Source organism: Oncorhynchus kisutch, linkage group LG6, assembly GCF_002021735.2.
Source record: "Oncorhynchus kisutch isolate 150728-3 linkage group LG6, Okis_V2, whole genome shotgun sequence".
In the NCBI taxonomy this organism is placed as follows: Eukaryota; Metazoa; Chordata; class Actinopteri; order Salmoniformes; family Salmonidae; genus Oncorhynchus; species Oncorhynchus kisutch.
In genome coordinates, this window is record NC_034179.2 from 39,847,636 (window position 1) to 39,867,443 (window position 19,808).

The 19,808-nt window shown below is 41.7% G+C and overlaps 2 protein-coding genes and 1 pseudogene across 6 annotated transcripts in view; 2 read left to right on the forward strand and 1 right to left on the reverse strand.

The window, feature by feature from the left end:
- Window positions 1-1,368: 1,368 nt before the first annotated feature.
- On the forward strand, window positions 1,369-6,197 carry LOC109891821 (replication factor C subunit 2-like; annotated as a pseudogene).
- A 150-nt stretch (window positions 6,198-6,347) lies between these two features.
- si:dkey-183i3.6 (LAT2 domain-containing protein) lies at window positions 6,348-11,916 on the reverse strand. 3 transcript variants are annotated; one of them, XM_020485656.2, is made up of 12 exons: window positions 11,790-11,916; window positions 10,566-10,670; window positions 10,280-10,322; window positions 9,969-10,012; window positions 9,659-9,704; window positions 9,160-9,176; window positions 8,427-8,468; window positions 8,228-8,258; window positions 8,046-8,110; window positions 7,543-7,599; window positions 7,312-7,380; window positions 6,348-7,174 (listed from the first exon to the last, which is right to left on the reverse strand). In XM_020485656.2, the coding sequence occupies exons 2-12, from the start codon at window positions 10,666-10,668 to the stop codon at window positions 7,143-7,145; spliced, it is 549 nt and encodes a 182-aa protein (XP_020341245.1). In that variant the 5' UTR covers window positions 10,669-10,670; window positions 11,790-11,916; the 3' UTR covers window positions 6,348-7,142. The 3 variants fall into 3 exon arrangements, with proteins under 3 accessions (XP_020341245.1, XP_020341244.1, XP_020341247.2); XM_020485655.2 differs by lacking the exon at window positions 11,790-11,916 and adding an exon at window positions 10,938-11,423; XM_020485658.2 differs by lacking the exon at window positions 11,790-11,916 and adding an exon at window positions 10,774-10,914.
- A 3,963-nt stretch (window positions 11,917-15,879) lies between these two features.
- LOC109892846 (myb-binding protein 1A-like protein) overlaps window positions 15,880-19,808 on the forward strand; it is a 57,387-nt gene continuing 53,458 nt past the window's right edge. For 2 of the 3 annotated variants that reach the window (XM_020485660.2, XM_020485661.2), the window contains exons 1-9: window positions 15,890-16,318; window positions 16,737-16,832; window positions 16,975-17,058; window positions 17,438-17,512; window positions 17,699-17,806; window positions 17,936-18,126; window positions 18,250-18,417; window positions 19,157-19,274; window positions 19,455-19,744. In XM_020485660.2, coding sequence (XP_020341249.1) covers window positions 16,127-16,318; window positions 16,737-16,832; window positions 16,975-17,058; window positions 17,438-17,512; window positions 17,699-17,806; window positions 17,936-18,126; window positions 18,250-18,417; window positions 19,157-19,274; window positions 19,455-19,744 — 1,322 coding nt within the window. In that variant the 5' untranslated portion in view covers window positions 15,890-16,126. Of the gene's footprint in view, window positions 16,319-16,736; window positions 16,833-16,974; window positions 17,059-17,437; window positions 17,513-17,698; window positions 17,807-17,935; window positions 18,127-18,249; window positions 18,418-19,156; window positions 19,275-19,454; window positions 19,745-19,808 lie in introns of all 3 variants that reach the window. The other variant, XM_020485659.2, reaches the window with a different exon arrangement.

A 19,808-nucleotide genomic window follows, 5' to 3' on the forward strand; every position in this document is an offset into this window, starting at 1 on the left:
CAATGCCACAGGTGTCTCAAGTTTGAAGGAGCGTGCAATTGCCATGCTGACTGTAGGAATGTCCACCCTAGCAGTTGCCAGAGGATTGAATGTTCATTTTTCTACCATAAGCCACCTCCAATGTCATTTGAGAGAATTTGTCAGTATGTCCACAACTGGTCTCACAACCGCAGACCACGTGTAACCACGCCAACCCAGGACCTCCACATCTGGCTTCTTCACCTGTGGTGTTGTGGTGGCAGGTAGCCTAGTGGTTAAAGCGTTGGACTAGTAACCAAAAGGTTGCAAGATCAAATCCCCGAGCTGAGAAGGTAGGAGGCAGTAACAAGGCAGAATAAGAATTTGTTCTTAACTGACTTGCCTAGTTAAATAAAGGTCATATTTAAAAAAAAATCTGAAACCAGCCACCCTGACAGCTGATGAAACTGTGGGTTAGCTCAACTGAAAAATGTCTGCAAAGTCTGTCAGAAACCGCTTCGGGGAGCTCATCGTCCTGACTGCAGTTAGGCGACTTAACCGCCTTCTTCAGTGGGCAAATGCTCACCTTCGATGGCCGCTGACACGCTGGAGAAGTGTGCTCTTCACGGATGAATCCGAGGTTTCAACTGTACCGGGCAGAAGGCAGACGGGGATAGTAGGACAACGTTTGTGTGACCCTGATCTAAACCACCTAAATATACTCACATTTCACTGAACATTTAGTATTTGAAACTCAAACATTTATTTCACAACTGCTTTTACAGTATATAATCCTACAGCCTCTATCATTCTCCATACCTTATATTCCAATGCATCCAACATTATGCATGCTCACCATGGTATTGGGCAGCTGCTATTTGAGAATTCATGTGGTTTAGAAATCAAACTAGTTCAGGTGTTTGTTTTTTTGCATATTGTATTACAATATATGCTATATTTGTAGGCTATGCCATATGTATAGACTAATAAGCAAATGCAGCTGTCGTTTTAAAACCTCCATTCTAGTATGCATGACACGCACATCTATCTACATGCTTTTATTTGTGTTTCTATGCAAAGTATATGATTGAATGTTTCTTTAAGCCTGCAGCTGTTTACTTGAAACGAGACATATAATCATGCCAAAACACGATTTAAACATTTAAATTCACCGATAGGGCGTTAGCTAATGAAACACAAATTGACATTTACAGTAGCTGGCTCGTCTGTAACATTGACTAGCTTTCCTTAAATTGGCTAAATCGTCAACAGAGTTACCTCTTCATATGATCAAGACAATTCGTATTGCATGCTGCATATTTCAAGTGCAGCTGAATTAAAAAAAAATCTTATTTCAGTCTTGGAGCGAGCTAGCATTGTCGATAGAAGCAGGCCATTGGCTGCCTTCATCACAAGGGGTATGTAGGGGAGTTCTGATGGGTTCCAAGTTTAGTAGTTCCGCAAATTTGCCTGAGCAGCCGTGTTGAAATATGAGAAAGTACAAGAATTGAAGGTGCCAACAAATGTTATAGTCATTAAAAACATGTAATATACAAAAGATCAGTTCTTCCCTCCACAGGGTTCGATTAGCTTCACGTTTCAAGTCTTAGTTCCACCACGTAAGATCCTAGCATTGTAGTTAGCTAGCTAATAGCACTCAAATGAATATTAGCTATGAAAACAGCCATTATGCCTACCTCTCAAAAAGTAACCAGTTAGCTAGCGTTAGCTATGTAATGTTACGTTCTAAACATCTCATTGGTGCAACAGCTAGTGCTACTAGTCCAAGTAATTGGGTAAATCACTATGAATTGCTTGTTGATTAGCTTTGGTGGCAATGAAGTGAGTCCCAACAGACTCGCTTAGTTGCCGTCCAAGTTAGTTGCTGATAGTTATGCTTGTTCTGAATATCTCACAGGGTTGAAAAATACAGACCATTGAAGTTGAATGAAATAGTAGGCAACGAGGAGACTCTTAGCAGATTGGAGGTAAAGTATCCTCAATATTTTAAGTTTCAATAATATTTTTTGATAAATAATAGCTAACTATAATTTTTTTTGTTCCCTTCTCTCTTATAGGTGTTTGCCAGAGAGGGAAATGTACCCAACATCATTATTGCAGTGAGTGACTGACCCGATTCATTCTTTCATCATAACGATTTGATATTACATACTGACATGTTGGTGCAGCAGAGTAATGTTATGCCGTCTTTCATGTGGGACCTTTTTAAAAAACATAAGTATCATTATTATAGGGTCCCCCCGGTACAGGAAAGACCACTAGTATTCTGTGTTTGGCGAGCTCTTCTAGGCCCAGCCATGAAAGATTCTGTCCTGGAACTGAATGTGTGTATGGACAGTATGTGAATAGAAAAGGTGTGTGCATAGCAATAGTTATATAGGATGAGCCATGACTAGAATACAGTATACAAATAAAGTGGGTAGAACAGTATGTAAACATTATTAATGTGACCAGTGTTCAATGATTATGTACATAGGGCTGCAGTCGCTAACCTGCTGGCTAGTGGTGACTGTTTAACAATCTGATGGCCTGGAGTTAGAAGCTGTTTATCAACCTCTCGGTCACCTGTAGTCGCTCTACTTTCTAGTGGGGTGAACAGGCTTTGACTTGGGTGGCTGAGGTCCTTGATGATCTTCTTGGCCTTCTTGGCCTGTGACACCGGGTGCTGTAGATGTCCTGGAGGGCAGGCAGTGTGCCCCTGATGATGCCTTGGGCTGACCGCACCCCCCTCTGGAGAGCCCTGCAGTTGCGGATGGTGCATTTGCCGTACCAGGCGGTGATGCATCCCGACAGGATGCTCTCAATAGTGCCCCGCTAGAGGTTCCCGAGGGTCTTAGGTGCCAAGCCGAATAGGTGCTGTTGTGCCGTCACCACACTATCTGTGTGAAGAGACCATTATAGGTTGTTAGTGATGTGCACACTGATGAACTTTAAGCTTTTGACCCTCTCCACTGAGGCCCCGTCGATGTGATTGGGGGAACGCCCTCTCCTTTCTCCTGCAGTCCACATTCAGCTCCGTCCCTTTTGTTGTCGTTGAGGGAGAGGTTATTTTACTGGCACCACTCCACCAAGGCCCTCACCTCCCTGTAGGCTGTCTGGTCGTTGGTAATCAGGCAGGCCTACCACTGTTGTGTTGTCAGCAAACTTGATGATTGAGTTGGAGACGTGCGTGTAGCCACGCAGTCATGGGTGGTCAGGGAGTATAGGAGAGGGCTGAGCACGCGCCCCCGTGTTGAGGATCAGCTTGGTGGAAGTGCTGTTGCCTACCTTCACCACTTGGGCCCGGCCCGTCCGTTAGGAAGTCCAGGACCCAGTTGCACAGGGCGGGTTTCAGTTTAGTGATGAGCTTGGAGGGCACTATGGTGTTGAAGGCTGAGCTATAGTCGATGAACAGCATTCTTACATAGAGATTCACAAATACGATAACAAATCAAAAATGGGTGAGTCTTTCCTTTAACTGCACAACCAGTGAGTCCAGGAGCTGCATTTCGGGTTAAAATCATGTTGCTTTAGAAAGTGAAGCCTAAACCACCACATTGTCATGCATCTTCCTCAGAGGCATCGATGTAGTTTGAAACAAGATCAAGATGTTTGCCCAGCAGAAAGTCAACCTCCCTAAAGGGAGACACAAGATCATCATCCTGGATGAGGCTGACAGGTAAGACCCCCCTGAGGGTCACAACAGCTAAGCTGATCTAGTGTACCTATAATGGCTGTGTCTGTAAAGGCTGTTCTTGTATCTCCAGCATGACAGACGGAGCCCAGCAGACCTTGAGGAGGACCATGGAGATCTACTAAACCACACGCTTCGCTCTGGGTGCACCGCCTCCGACAAGATCATCGGTGAGGGTCCTAACCGTACGATACAATGATGCCATTGTATTGAATAGGGACCCAAGTGTAAGGTCACATTGTCTTTTCTCTGTCCGGATCGTCCTCCGTGTTGCTCTGCCCCTTCCTCCTCAGAGCCCATCCAGTCACGTTGTCTTTTCTCTGTTCTGATGGTCCTCCGTGTTGCTCTGCCCCTTCCTCCTCAGAGCCCATCCAGTCACGTTATCTTTTCTCTGTTCTGATGGTCCTCCGTGTTGCTCTGCCCCTTCCTCCTCAGAGCCCATCCAGTCACGTTGTCTTTTCATAACTTTCTTTCGTGGTCCAGGAGCCCAAAGGCACAATCGTACGGTAGTCATATTAACAACCCATCATAGTTGTTGTATCTTTAGAGTCCCCCTCTTTCTAAGTTTCTAGCAGAGATTTTCATCTCTATCACATATGGAACCGCTTGCATCAGGTGCACTGTTTAGAATGGTGTTTTCCTGCAAATTGCATTTTGGGAAGTGTTTAAAAAGGGATGTTTTATTGTCTGCTTCATTACAGGAGTTGCATGTTCTGTTAAGATGAATTACCGTAATGTAAATGTGATTTCTGTCATTCTGAACACTGTGGGTGGACACACCCTAATGGGTTGGTAAATTCAAATCTTTCCATGGCTCCTCGTAGTGGCCGTACTTTTTGGGGGGCCAATTAAAGTTTGGCTGAGACATGAGAAACTATAATAACTTGAGCTTTTTTTTATTTATTTTTTTCATCATTTTTTTTTTTTCATCATCAGGCGTTGAATAACCTACAATCCACAAATTCTGGTTTTGGCTACATCAATAGTGAAAATGTGTTCAAGGTACTGTTACCTAACCTGTCTTTTTTTTGTCATTATAGAAGGCAAAATTGACAATGCGTAGGGTTTCAAAGGAAAGACAAGTAAATTTGTTGTTTTTTGTTCAGGTGTGCGATGAGCCGCACCCATTGTTGGTGAAAAGCATGCTGGAACACTGTCAATTCCAGCATTGATGAGGCTTACAAGGTATTGCGATCCACTTTTCAATAACAATCAAAACAGAATGTGTATCATATTCTTCTCGATGAATAACCCTTATTTCTCTAGCCGTTAAGTATGGTTCTTAATTAAAGTGATCAATAACTGCTCAGTTTATAATATATAGTAGGACCATATAGCTGATTAATATTCATGTGTTCCTCTCCCTTAGATTATTGAGCAGCTGTGGGCCCTGGGTTACTCCCCTGAGGACATAATCGGCAACATCTTCAGAGTGTGTAAGACTTTCCAGATGTCCGAGTATCTCAGGTTGGAGTTCATCAAGGTAAGAAACATGGTAAAACATTTGCAGTTGTACAGTGAGCTCAAACAAAAATGCTATAATATCCCCTGTTTTAGTAATGGTGAGAGGTTAGCATGTCTTGGGGGTATGACATTTGTGCATCTTTCTCACTCAGCATTCACAATTCAGGATTATCCGTAATTGTGGTAGCATCCACATTAATGTAGAAGTGTTTAGAAACATTCTGTTCTTATTTACAATAGAAATAATCTGAAACACAACCAAACCAAACTGCAAATGCATCCAATACATTTGGAGAGTCACTAGCTTGATGTAGTCATTGTGTGCTAGGAATATGGGACCAAATGCATAACTTTTTACTACTCGTGAATTTGTCCCCTAAAATGGAGGGGACTATGGATTAAAAGTGCTGTAATTTCTAAACGGTTCACCCAATATGGATGCAAATACCCTACAATTAAAGCTGACAGGCTCCACTTTAACCTTGTATCATTTCAAATCCAAAGTGATGGAGTACAGAGCCAAAACCAACAAAACGTGTCACTGTCCCAATACTTTTGTTGCTCACTGTACATTATTTACATCTCTGGTTGTTTTCCTCATCTTGGTTGGGTGAAACAAAATGGCAGAAAAGTGCCAAACTTGGCATAGGAAAGTAAACCACACCATAGTATTAATCAACTTCGCCTCAGCATCGCTCTCCTTGTTTACTTGGTATTGTCCCTTTTCTCAGGAGATAGGATACACCCACATGAAGGTGGCCGAGGGCGTGAACTCCCTACTGCAGATGGCAGGCCTCCTGGGTCGACTGTGCAGCAAGACGGCCGCCCCTGATCTCAGCTAACACCGCACCCACCGATCATCTCAGCACTGTCTCTCCCCACCTGTCTCTTTCTCTCCTGGGTTGTGTTCATTACGAAAACAAAACATTTTGCAACAGAAAACATAAGAGTTACATATTGAGCATGTCCAGGTTGTCCTTCCCTGTTTCAATGCAGTTGCTTGCCTTTCGTTCCTAATGAACACAACCCTATTCCACCAATCTGCGTGACACCCTTAAATGACTGACTCAGAGTCCTGGGGAGTTGTTTGATGTTGTAACATTTCTGGGTTAAATAGATTTTGTATTTTATACAAGCATGTTAATGTAAATACTATTGAAAGTCACTTCTGTAATAAATCAATGTTTTTTATGACTTGACAGAACACATGGGTCTATAAAGAGGTTGTACATTTAAAGGTTTTGTAGTAAGGATTTATTTATTAATACACATTGACAATCTTTTTTATTTTACATTTGGAGCTGACTCGTATTCATTTTGTACCACTAGATGGTGACAGTTACACAGTAACACTCAAACAATCAAAAATACTGTACTTCAGGGATGGGCAACATTGATGGGGGTGGGGGCCACAAATCAGAACTCCTCATGGGTGGCCACAGTGGCTCGCGGGTCTGCATACCCACATCCATACATGCAGTCCAAACGGGGGAAAGTAGCAGCAGTTAAGTGGATTTTCTGTAATTCTACACATTGTACCATAGGGTAGAGACAAACAGCAGTTAATATGATCTCTGATGATCAATGGTGGCCCCATAATTTGAACATGATTACGAGTTTAGATAGCTGGCCGCTAGTCTAATTTACCAATCTAAAAGAATTTTGCTGGCATGGGCTAATTGAGTGGCTGACATAACCGCTGATGCACAACTGCACATTTCAAAAGTGCACCTTGTGTATTCTACTATTCTCTCAACAGTAAACTGAGACCCTGACTGAGTTTTGGAAATTGATCCATGGGCTGCCAGTTGCCCATCCCTGCTGCACATGGTTTCTCACATTTTTTGACTCAAGGGAATTCCTGATGAAGTAATACAACTTTGGTCATTAACCCTAAAATGGCATTGCTCTGGTATAGCACATTGACATATGTATCATTATAACTTAATATTTATTCAAGCAGCTCAACAAAGAGAGAAAAGTCCATTCCCATAGATATCCACTCGTTGAGCATGTAGATTCCATATCAGTCAGTGTCATTCACGTAATCTGGTTCATCTGTGACGAAATTAGAAGTCTCAAGTCTTAGTTCATTACATTGTAGAAATTTATCCATAGTGACTTAAAATTAGTGCATTCATCCTACGTTCATAGCAGAAGTGTTGTCTTCGTTATAATGCACTATGGTGACTTACCATCCTCTAATGGTTCTAACCCCATCTTCACTTGCTCCAGGAATTCAGAGTTCTCGTAATCTGAGCCATCTGTTGTGAGGTGGTGGGAAATTATCTTAGTTCAACATAAAATATAAGAAATCTACTCCAAATAGATAATGAACTTTGCTAAAAGAAACAACATGATCTTCATAAATATGGCTAATTTCAAAGGAGGGATAGGCCTACATTTAGTCATTCTAAAGTACATACCAGAGCCCCGGCTGATTGTATCAATAGATGGAAAAACATTCTCATATTGATCACCATCTAGAAAGTAGAAATATGTTTATCAAATGATACTTAACATTTCTGACATGCAAATAAGGCAAGTGACAATCCGAACACATACGAATAAATGATCACACTTGTCTTGAGAGGATGTTAGATTGTGTTACTGTATGTAGACTGCCATGTGCTGTGTCGCATGTACTTTTTGATGGTTGTGGTTTGAGCTGAAGCTTGACATTACTTTCAACAGCAGCAGATTACATTATCTGAGAAGATTTCACCCTACAGTAACGGGCTCTACAAAATGCATCAATGGTGGGGCCTCCCATCTTTTCTTTATGTTTTGGATTAATAAAAAGGCCCAGTGAGTGGGTGAGAGGGACGGGGGTTGTTTATCTGTTCGTTTTGAGTTTTTATTTTATTTTATTCCATCTGATAAAACCATAGACACACTGTATTCACGTCACTTGATAAATCATACTTACCCGTTTCTGATTCTGCATTAGCACTCTCATTAACATTCTGGTACACTAACACTGGGATTGGATCTCTGTAAAAACAATAAGCAAATGTATTATTTTTCACAAACTAAAATTCAGATTAATTGTAAGTAGACTATACAGTATATTACGTTTTAAATGGCAACCAAGCATTGATAGATACTTACACATATGTTGGTTCAACCTTTCCCATCTGAGCTAATATAACACAATTGAAAAGTCTTAGTTAGTGCTGAGGGATTTGGTGCAGGATAAAACTGTAGTGAATTAGTGATACTGTTTCCACATTGAAAGGTCTGTGTTTCCAAAATGGAAACGTTTGGCATTCATATATACCCAATACAATTACTAACAGTTAATATTTACCTGTTGCAACATTTTGATACTTTGCTTGCTCCTCATTCACAACTGTAAAGATACACACATACAACACCTTCAGGTAACTAACAAAATAATGGAAACACGAGTAAATGAGGGATACAAAGTATATTGAAAGCAAGTGCTTCCAAAGTGAATTAAGCAATTAACATCCCATCATGCTTAGGGTGGATAAAAATGCTGGGCAGGCCATTATTTTAGCTATCATGGCTATAGGATGACAATGCCCCCATCCACAGGGCACGAGTGGTCACTGAATGGTTTGATGAGCAATGCATGAAAACGATGTAAACCATATGCCATGGCCGTCTCAGTCACCAGATCTCAACCCAATCAAACACTTATGGGAGATTCTGGAGCGGCACCTGAGACAGCGTTTTCCACCACCATCAACAACACACCAAATTATGGAATTTCTTGTGGAAGAATAGTGCCGCATCCCTCCAATCAGTTCCTGACACTTGTGTCTATGACAAGGTGCATTGAAGCTGATCTGGCTCCTGGGGGCCCAACGCCCTATTGAGACACTTTATGTTGGTGTTTCCTTTTTTTTGGCAGTTACCTGTATGTTGAAACATCTGTAATGTTTGTAATCTGTTCAAATTCTGGGTCCAGTTGGTTCAGTTTTGTTTATAAGCTTTATCAACAGACTCTTTAGGCACTGACCCCATGTAAGTGAATGAGAAGGTCTGCTGGACATTAAGAATTAAATAAAACCTACCTTGTGGTGTTTGTTCCCTGTAAAATAAATTACATTTTAAATGTTTATTGTGAGTGTTGCATATCTGCTGTCTGTTATTAGCATATCTAGAGACAAAGATAAAGTGCTGAGGGGCCACCTAAGGTAAATACAGACCATAGCCAATATGTGCATAGGCGTCAATTCAACGTCTATTCCACGTTGGTTCAACGTAATTTTGTTGTAATTAGTGGAAACAACGTCGATTCAACCAGTGTGTGCCCAGTGGGTCTGTGGTCATTACATCACACATGACAACCAACAGGTGTGAGCTGGAAGCTAAAAACTAAACTCCAATGTTCTTTTAGATTTTCTCCAACTGTATAAACTCTTGTTCGTGTGTGTAAAATATTAAAACAAGTATATATTTTGTTACCCATCCCGTTTTAAGGAACTAAAAAAATTTAATTTCAGCTGTCATGTTGGAACAAGACAAGAGCATGACGGGCATAATACCTAAATGTATGAGTAGTTTACTTACGCTGGTGTTGGAGGCAGCTCTCTTATAATCTGGTTGGGTCGTGTGACTAAAAAAACCAAGAAATTCAAGCAGGATTCAGGAGTGAGAACATATAATTTACTGTTGATCAGCACACGATAGCCATAACAACCATCACCATATTAAATAGATGCATTCAGTCATTCACTATGAGAAGGGAATTCACAATAATGAAGCCACTTGTGAAATCCTTTTAGATATTTTTTTATTCTGTATTAATTTAAGTAGAATAAGGCTTGTTCTGTCCGGGAATCTGCCCCAAAGGGTATGATGAATCACAATGTCATTTTACCTGTTTTAGATCGCATTACTGCAAATCTGCTTCCTTCGCGTTGGCTGAGTTGGGCAGAGTTACGTGATGAAACATTATGTTGTCATATAGGAGCCAATAGTGAGGTTAAATTGTTTTACAACATGAGTTTAAAAAAATTATGTTAAGATAGAAACGGCAATTTTATGAACTATAGAACATTTCAGTTGTACATTAGGAATTACATAGGGTATTATGCTATTTATCTATAATAATCTTCACTATATCGATTAGATCATGCTTGGTCTTACAGTGCATCAGTTATTTAATATCTATGTTAATGTTATACTTACAATATTTGAGGGTCATACATTTGATTCTCTTCATGTATTATTTCTACAGACAAGGAAAAGAGGAACACTTTAATTGAATGGCACACACTACGGATTGATTTGGAAAATTGTTTCACGAGTCAAAGTAAAAAACGAAGTATTTTAATTTAGCTTTAGTGCTACGTGACAAATATATTTTTACTTTAAGATTTCATGATATTGGAATAGATTTACAGGTTGATTAGTGGGACATGTAGCCTAGTAAATACGTAATAAATGTCATAATTTGTAATGCAGTGCCACTCACTGGTTTTCCTCCTGCACCACAGACAGAAAGCAGAGAAGACACTGAGAGATGCCGCAGACACAATGGCCAAGACAGCTCCTTGTAGGCTGAAGATGGCTATCATGCCTATGGGAAAATTAAACAACAATGCATTTGCCTTTGGAATGATCTAATTTTATCCTCCATAGTTTTCTTCTGTATAATTAATTCACCAAGAATAGTTGCTTACTGCTGTTTTTCACTTTTACTAAAAATAACTTCTCTCTTTGACAGGTGTTGGCCAAACTTGTTCCGTATTCAGCTGTAACAGTACAAATCTCCTGCTCACCCAATGTTGTCATGAAAAGACCTCAAGTTCATCAGATACTGACCAAGGGTGTAATGATTACTTACATATCATCTCTATAGGCACCAAAACTAAGTGGAAAGAAAGACTAAACTGTTGGAAATAAACCCCTCACTTGGTAGAAATTGGTCATGTGTTCCTGTAAACAACCTGAGCCCACAGCTACCCACAGGATGTGTGTGGTCATCACAGCGCTATAGCCAACACCATTGTGTAATACCTTGATCCCACTCAGTGAGGAGTGACATGTTCTTATGCTATTAACTTGAAACGTCCAAAGAAAAATGATGTTGGTATCGTATTGAATACCCCTGTTGGTTCAGGGACAGTATCTGCATCAGAAGATAAGAACACTTTCGCTTTTATAAAACAAAGTTTGGTTAGGGCAAATGATAACCGATTTTGTGATTAAAGGTAGATAAAAGCCAAATGCATAGAGATAGGGTAGAGGTATAACATGTGGTATTGATCAAACTTAACAATACACTTAGGAATACATTTTGTATGTTTATTTACCTTGAACAAAATAGTGACTATGATCTACATCACTAATACTAATAAAGACTAATAAAGTATTACTGAATGGTCTATAATTGATATACCAAATAAAAGAGATTTGAAATATATATGAGTATACAGTTCAACAGCATTAGTTACATTGTTTTAATTGTAAAAAACCTGAGCATCAAACTCAAACCGTAGCATAATTTTTTACACACTCAGCTGAACTTCATCATACCAAATAAATTGTTGGACTGAACAAGGGGACTCCATGTTTGCTGCTTGATCTTTTTGACATTTGAATTGAACCTCTTCAAAAGTCTATCTATCCCCAACCAAGCTGCTCCTACACTCTTGAACATGAGACAATAGAAATACATGTATTGTGTTGTTCTCACCTTTAGTAAAGCCTCTTCAGGCCACCACCATCTCACTGACAGCTCCACTTACAGACAGGTTACTGTAACAGAGCTGTGAAGGGGGAGAGCAGAAAGAGCTTCCTGTTTCTAACTGAACTCCTTACCACATCCGCCTCGATCCGCGGGCCGGACGGAGAGTCTAGTGGACCACCTCTAAAAGGTTCCCTACATCACTGTGGTTTAACAAGGGTGCATGAAATGACACCTTTCAGTGGCTGCTTTAGGGACAGTTCCCATGCACATAGAACATGGTTTTTAAATGGACTTTGTAATTTGCTTTGTTGTAATTGTAAACATATTTCAGTGTTCTTCAATACTGATCCTAGGGGGTCCTCACATTGCAGGTGCTCTTGTGTGGCCTTCCGGGACCAGGGACGAAAAACACTATACAATGCCATACAGCATGAGAAACCCCTGTTGCTGTAGCATATGAAGAAGTCTGTGGAGAAAACATCATTTTATAAAGAGAAATGTTTCCAAATGGATGCCGTTATAATGTGATTAGGTTATTATTACACAGGTGTAAGCCAGCTGGCATAGGCTATACCTACTCCAATAAGTTCAGGAAATTCTGCCCTGGCTCTTTCTTAATTAAAAGGCAATTCTGCCACTTTTGAACCTTTTTAACTCCATAACCTCATTATTGTCTCCAGTACCAAACCAGTGTTTACATATGTGAAAACAGCCCATTTCTGTGATCTGTGTTTTAAAAATATAAGAAGAAAATTCCTAAAACGGCTTCTCTGTGACATCACAGGGTAAGACTAAAAGTCGAGGCCTCCCGAGTGGCGCAGTGGTCTAAGGCTCTGTCGCAGCCGGCTGCCACCAGGAGACCCATGGGGGCGGCGCACAATTGGCCCAGCGTCGTCCAGATTAGGGGAGGGTTTGACAAGCAGGGATGTCCTTGTCCCATCACACTCTAGCGACTCCTGTGGTGGGCTGGGTGCATGCACACTGACATGGTTGCCAGGAGTACAGTGTTTCCACCATTTCTGTATGGACCTCGCTTTTGTGCCCCCCACTTAATTTTTTAAAATTGAACCTTTATTTAACTAGGCAAGTCAGTTAAGAACAAATTAATATTTACAATGACGGCCTACCAAAGGCAAAAGGCCTCCTGCGGGGTTGGGGTCTTGGATAAAAAATATAAATAAATCAAATAAAAATATAGGACAAAACACACATCACGAAAAGAGAGACAACACAACACTAAATAGAAACCTAAGACAACATAGCATGGTAGCAATACAACATGACAACACATGGCAGCAACACAACATGGCAGCAACACAACACGGTAGCATTACAAAACAGGGTACAAACATTATTGGGCACAGACAACAGCACAAATGAAAAGAAGGTAGAGACAACAATACATCACACAAAGCAGCCACAACTGTCAGTAAGTGTCGATGATGATGATTGAGTCTTTGAATAAAGAGATTGAGATAAAACTGTCCAGTTTGAGTGTTTGTTGTAGGGCATTCCAGTTGCGAGCTGTGGCGAACTGAAAAGACGAGCAACCCAGGGATGTGTGTGCTTTGGGGATCTTTAACAGAATGTGACTAGCAGAACCACTACTCCAGAGTCCAATGGTGGCGAGCTTTACACCACTCCAGCCGACATTTGGCATTGCACATGGTGATCTTAGGCTTGTGAGCGGCTGCTCGGCCATGGAAACTAATTTCATGAAGCTCCCAACGCTGATGTTGCTTCCAGAAGCAGTTTGGAACTTGGTAGTAAATGTTGCAACTGAGGACAGATGATTTCTATGCGCTTCGTGCTTCAGCACTTGTCTGTCGTTATCTGAGCTTGTGTGGCCTAGCACTTTGCGGCTGAGCCTTTGTTGCTCCTAGACTTTACCACTTCACAATAGCAGCACTTACAGTTGACCGGGGCAGCTCTAGCAGGGAAGATATTTGATGAACTGACTTGTTGGAAAGGTGGCATCCTATGACAGTGCCACGTTGAAAGTCACTGAGCTCTTCAGTAAGGCCATTCTTCTTCCAATATTTGTCTATGGATATTGCATGGCTGTGGGCTCAAATTGTATACACCTGTCAGTAACGGATGTGGCTGAGATAGCCGAATCCACTAATTTGAAGGGGTGTCCACATACCTTTGTATATATAGTGTACCTTAATACAAAATGACTCAATTATAAGTGAATGTCACCCAGTAAAATACTACTTGAGTAAACCATTACTCGCAAAACACCAGTCTCAACATCAACAGTGAAGAGGCGACTCTGGGATGCTGGCCTTCTAGGCAGAGTTTCTCTGTCCAGTGTCTGTGTTATTTTGCACATCTTAACCTTTTATTTTTATTGGCCTGTCTGAGATATGGCTTATTCTTTGCAACTATGCCTATAAGGCCAGCATCCCGGAGTTGCTTCTTCGCTCTTGACATTGAGACTGGCGTTTTGTGGGTACTATTTAATGAAGCTTCCAGTTGAGGACTTGTGGAGGAGTCTGTTTCTCAAACTAGACACTAATGTACTTGTCCCCTTGCTCAGTTGTGCACTTGGGCCTCCCACTCCTCTTTCTATTCTGGTTAGGGCCAGTTTGCGCCATTCTGTGAAGGGAGTTGTACACAGCGCTGTACGAGAACTTCAGTTTCTTGGCAATTTCTCGCATGGAATAGCCAAGAATGGAACAATAGAATAGACTGACGAGTTTCAGAAGAAAGGTCTTTGTTTTTGGCCGTTTTGAGCCTGTAATCGAACCCACAAATGCTGATGCTCCAGATACTCAACTAGTCTAAAGAAGGCCAGTTTTCTGTTTTCTTTAAGCAGAACAACAGTTTTCAGCTGCGCTAACATAATCGCAAAAGGGTTTTCTTATGATCAATTAGCCTTTTAAAATTATAAACTTGGATTAGCTAACACAACGTGCCATTGGAACACATGAGTGATGGTTGCTGATAATGGGCCTCCGTACTCCTATGTCGATATACCATTAAAAATCTGCCGTTTCCAGCTACAATAGTCATAAACAACATTCACAATGTCTATACTGTATTTCTGATCAATTTGATGTTATTTTTAATGGACAATTTTTGTTGGCTTTTCTTTCAAAAACAAGGACATTTCTAAGTGACCCCAAACTTTTGAACAGTAGTGTATGTGAGAGTGGATTCTCGGTCCTCACTAGCATGAAAACTAAATACAGGCACAGACTGTGTGTGGAAAATTATTTAAGAGTGTGACTCTCCAATACAACCCCACATTGTTATGTGCGTCCTTTCAAGCACACTCTTCTCATTAACCTGTGGTGAGTTATTCATAATTTTCAATGAACAAATACGTTTTATATGTAAGATGGCTAAATAAAGAGCAAAAGTATTGATTATTATAATATTATTATTTGTGCCCTGGTCCTATAAGAGCTCTTTGTCATTTCCCACGAGCCGGGCTGTGGAAAAAATATATATCGTATGGTGTGTGTGTGGCAGGCTTACAATGATGGCAAAAAACATAATTTGAGAGTGCGCTGACCATGGTGCTAGAGGGCGTACGCAGCTGGAGGTTGAACGTTTGAAGGGGTACGGAACTATACACATTTTAGGAACCATTGATCCAAAAGATCCATCGGATACTCTAGTTGGCGCTCTAAAAGTGAAAAGAAAAGTCTTCAAAAATGGAAGACAATCAGGAGGAAGCTAGATCAGGTGGGGCCATTCTAGCCAATGAGAGGACAGATATGTGTGCCGCCACAAAGTCAACATTTACTATATCGTATATATATACAAGCATGGTTTGGGTCTTAATTTCGCGTTAGGCATACGGTTAGCCGTGTGGTTAAGGTTAGGTTTAAAGTAACATTTTAAGAAGGTTTGACTTGTGGCTGTGGTAACTAGTGATTTTATAACGTGCTTTTTCTCAAAGTTACCGGGATGTCACGTGTCCTACTTATATCAATACAATCGTAACAACCGAATCATTACGAAACTTCGATTCGATCAAATAAGTAACACGTAGCAAATACGTCATTATATTGTTATTAACGAATTTCGACACCCCACGACCTCCATATAAAAACCCATCGCTTGACGAGCGAATGCAATTTTTTAAAAGCCACCTGCTGGAGAAGACAGATTTTGGCCCCAGTTATGCCTCTTGCTTGGCATTTTCCTCTTATAAAAAGCGATACAGCTTTTGTCAAATTAACTCAAAAATATATATATTTTAGTTAACTCCATTCGTTTCCCCAACGTTAACCTGTTACGTAAATTATCCTAACCTGCTAAGAAAAGTCAAATCTGACAAAAAACTATCCCGTCTACTCAAAACCCTTATCTCCCTACTGTCACATGGCATGAATAAGATGCATGTAGACATGGGGGAGATAGAAAATGAACCAGTGCGACCGAAAATTACTGATGCCAAGGGTATTCTCCAACAGAACCGCGAGTTCCTGGACTTCTTCTGGGATATCGCTAAACCTGAACAAGAGATACGGCTGAAGGCCATTGAAAATCTCATACAATATCTGAAGACTAGTGAAAAGGTTGGTGTGTTTGGGACAGCTCTCAGTTGCTAAGTTAGCTGCTACGGAGTTAGCTTGTTAGCTAACATAGCCTACTTATCTTGCTAAACCAACTACAGTAGCTGGTTAGCTAGGCACATTGTCACTTTTATGCTATTGATGGGTGTTGGACTTTAGAGAAACTGGCAATAACATTAACGTAATCCATATCAAGTTTGACACAGATGTAAACGAAACTTATTTCACACCTGGCCACGTGTGTTGAGTTGAGAGTTTTGATTGCTGGAATGCTACTCTACTTCTATGCATTTGAGTTGCTGTCATACTGTCTGTTTAGAAGGTGTATGTTCCACCACACATATACATGTTACATTTATGGGTCCATAGAGTTATTGACATTTTGCTATAATGTATGTGTTCTCTTCTCTTTCCTTTCTAGACAGATGAGTTGACATACACCCTGAATAGACTGGTGGATGGCTTGGCTCACACTAGAGAGGCTGCCCGGCCAGGCTTCAGTTTGGCTTTGGGACAGGTAATGTTAATAGTACATCTAATGGCTCACCAACATCCTATTTCTTTGTACATGTCTTAGGAAGGAGTTATGAAGGTGTTGCTACATAACATATAAGAGGTTGTTACTGATGCATCATTTCTGTCATTGTTTTGGTTGTCAGGTACTGAGCGTGTTTGAGGAGGTACCTCTGCATACAGCCTTTGATCAAATCAAAGAGAAGCACAACTTGGCGAAAGTGAAAAAGGTAAGCATGTGATGTGACAAGTTAGATGGGGTGGTAAATTTATAATTTTATAATACATTTTTTATTTAACCGTTATTTAACTAGGTAAGTAAGTTAAGAACAAATTCTTATTTACAATGACGGCCTACCCCGGCCAAACCTGGACTACGCTGGGCCAATTGTGTGCCACCCTATGGCACTCCCAATCACGGCCTGATGTGATACAGCCTGGATTCAAACCAGGGACTGTAGTGACGCCTCCTGCACTGAGATGCAGTGCCTTAGTCTGCTGCGCCGCTCAGGAGTGTTTCACTAACATCCATATACTTCATGTAATCAGCCAATGAAGGTCTCTATATTGCACAGTATCTTATGTTGACGTTTATATTCATGTTGACAGAAACTCATCAGAAATGCTGCTTTTGGGAACTTCTTTGGTGTGCTCGCCCTGTCTCAGTCCACACGCCTTCCAAAGGTAAGAATGACACCAGATCACCCATGGGCTTGGCAGAGAAGACTAGTATACCATGTTTTGCACAGAGAATTGAAGTGCACATATGTCCCCCTTATTGTTACTGCCAGACCTAGCTCGGTTTCTACTTTTCAGACTTCAGTGTGTGTTTGGTTTTCTTACTCACCTGTGTGTGTGTGTGTGAGACAGGAGCCTCAGGTGGTGCTGGAGTGTGTCCAGCTCCTCCAGAGCCTATCGCAGTATAGAGAACACCTGCGGGACCTGCCCAGGAAGACCATGGTGGACATCCTGTCTGAGGTGAGTGACTCAGCCAGCTCTACTTCATAGTGTAGCACTCTTCTAATTGTGTCTCAATGTGATAAATCCTTGTGTAGAATGGTGCAGTCGGTATGACCTGTGTATTGTTTGGTCTGTGTGGTTCTCCAGACGTCAGAGGAGGTGTTTGAGGAGGTGCTGCTGGGAGCCCTGCAGACAGACCTGTCCTCTGCCTTCAGCACCCCTGAGCAGCTGCAGCTCCTCCTGGTGGCCATGCAGAAGTTCCCCCAGGTGCTCAAGCCCAAGAAGCTGAAGAAGCTGCTGGGCACCTCCACAATCATTACCATGGACAATATCCCTAAGTGAGCAGTGTTTTACGACTAGGGCTATGTTTTTTTTCCATGGTCAGGATGACACACACACACACACACACACTTACTAAATGTAAAATCTAACCTGTGTCTCCTGTCCATCCTCTCCCCTAGGTTGACAGATGTACTGAAGATGGCGGCCCGCTCAGTCAAGAAGGACCGCCTGCTGCCTGCGGTGGCTCTGGACCTGCTGCAGATCTCTCTGAGGGAGGACAACTTTGAGCTCTTCTGGAGGGAGACCATCATTAACGGCATGCTGAAAGACCAGCCGGGGCCCACACAGTAAGCACAGCATTGGGGTTAAGACTGTTGGCTCCTCACTCACATTTGGACCCTGAACCCGAATATTAGATGATTGAACTAAGTTCTGTAGCCTAGACCCCTGTAATACATTTTTCTAAATTAATGCAAGCATTTCCCCCCCATGTATGTTCCTGTTTTCCTTCCTGTGCTGTAAATTTACATAGCTGTTCTAACAAATCTAATTTTATTGGTCACATACACATGTTTAGCAGATGTTATTGCAGGTGTAGCGAAATGCTTGTGTTTCTAGCTCCGACAGTGCAGTAATATCTAACAATTTCACAACATATACCCAATACACACAAATCTAAGCAAAGGAAGTAAGAATATATAAGTATATGGACGAGCAATGTCCGAGCTGCATAGACTAAGATACAGTAGAATAGTATGGAATACAGTATATACATATGAGACGAGTAATGCAAGATATGTAAACATTATTAAAGTGACTAGTGTTCCATTTATTAAAGTGGCCAGGGATTTCAAGTCAATGTATATTGGCAGCTGCCTCTGTGTGCTAGTGTTGGCTATTTAACAGTCTGATGGCCTTGCGATAGGAGCTATTTTTCAGTCTCTCGGTCCCAGCTTTGATGCACCTGTACTGACCTCACCTTCTGGGTGATAGCGGGGTGAACAGGCAGTGGCTCGGGTGGTTGTTGTCCTTGATGATCTTTTTGGCCTTCCTGTGACATCGGGCTGTCTTCTCTCTGTGCCCCAGTTACCTGAGCTACCGGCTGTTGGGTAGTGCCCTGCCCTTGTTGACCCTGGCCCAGCTGAAACAGGTGTTAAATGGAGAGGTGATGAGGACCTACGGGGAACACGTGGTCTCTGCACAGGTCAGTCTCCCTACAAATGTCTGTCGACTCATGACTGCACCAGATTATAGAAAATACATGGTGAAGCTGCTGGCATCTTAGTTGGTCACAGAAAATATATAGTAAGATGCTCACTTATCCAAAAAGGAAATGTTTTAAAATATATTGACTTACAAGTATGCACTCATCTCGCCCCCTCAGCTCCCAGACCGCTTTAAGTTTGCCCCCGAGATGGAGACGTACGTTGGCGACTTCCTGCAGGGCTGCGATGATCCGGAGAAGCAGCTGGCGGTGATGGTGGCCTTCTCCCTGCTCACAAACCAGGGCTACCCTGTGGTGCCCTCCTTCTGGAGGGTTGTGCATCACCTGCAGCCGACCGCACTGCAGAGCTACGTGGACTGGCTCAAAGACATGTTCCTCAACCCCCGGCTGGACAGCTGCCTGGACTTCAGCACCCGCAGGCAGAAGGAGAACCAGGAGGGCGGAATCCAGTGAGTAGAACTCTTGGAGCATGTCCTAGAATGACTAATATATTCCTTCTGGCTTCTAAACTAA

Excerpts from the sequence above, each read along its gene's own strand:
- si:dkey-183i3.6 (XM_020485658.2), bottom strand. The coding sequence starts at position 10,885 with ATGACAACATTGGGTGAGCAGGAGATTTGTACTGTTACAGCTGAATAC. Across the intron at positions 10,323-10,565 it reads GTGGTGCAGGAGGAAAACCA|AAATAATACATGAAGAGAAT; the intron begins GTGAGTGGCACT and ends CCTTGTCTGTAG. Across the intron at positions 7,175-7,311 it reads GTTAGAACCATTAGAGGATG|ATGAACCAGATTACGTGAAT; the intron begins GTAAGTCACCAT and ends ATTTCGTCACAG.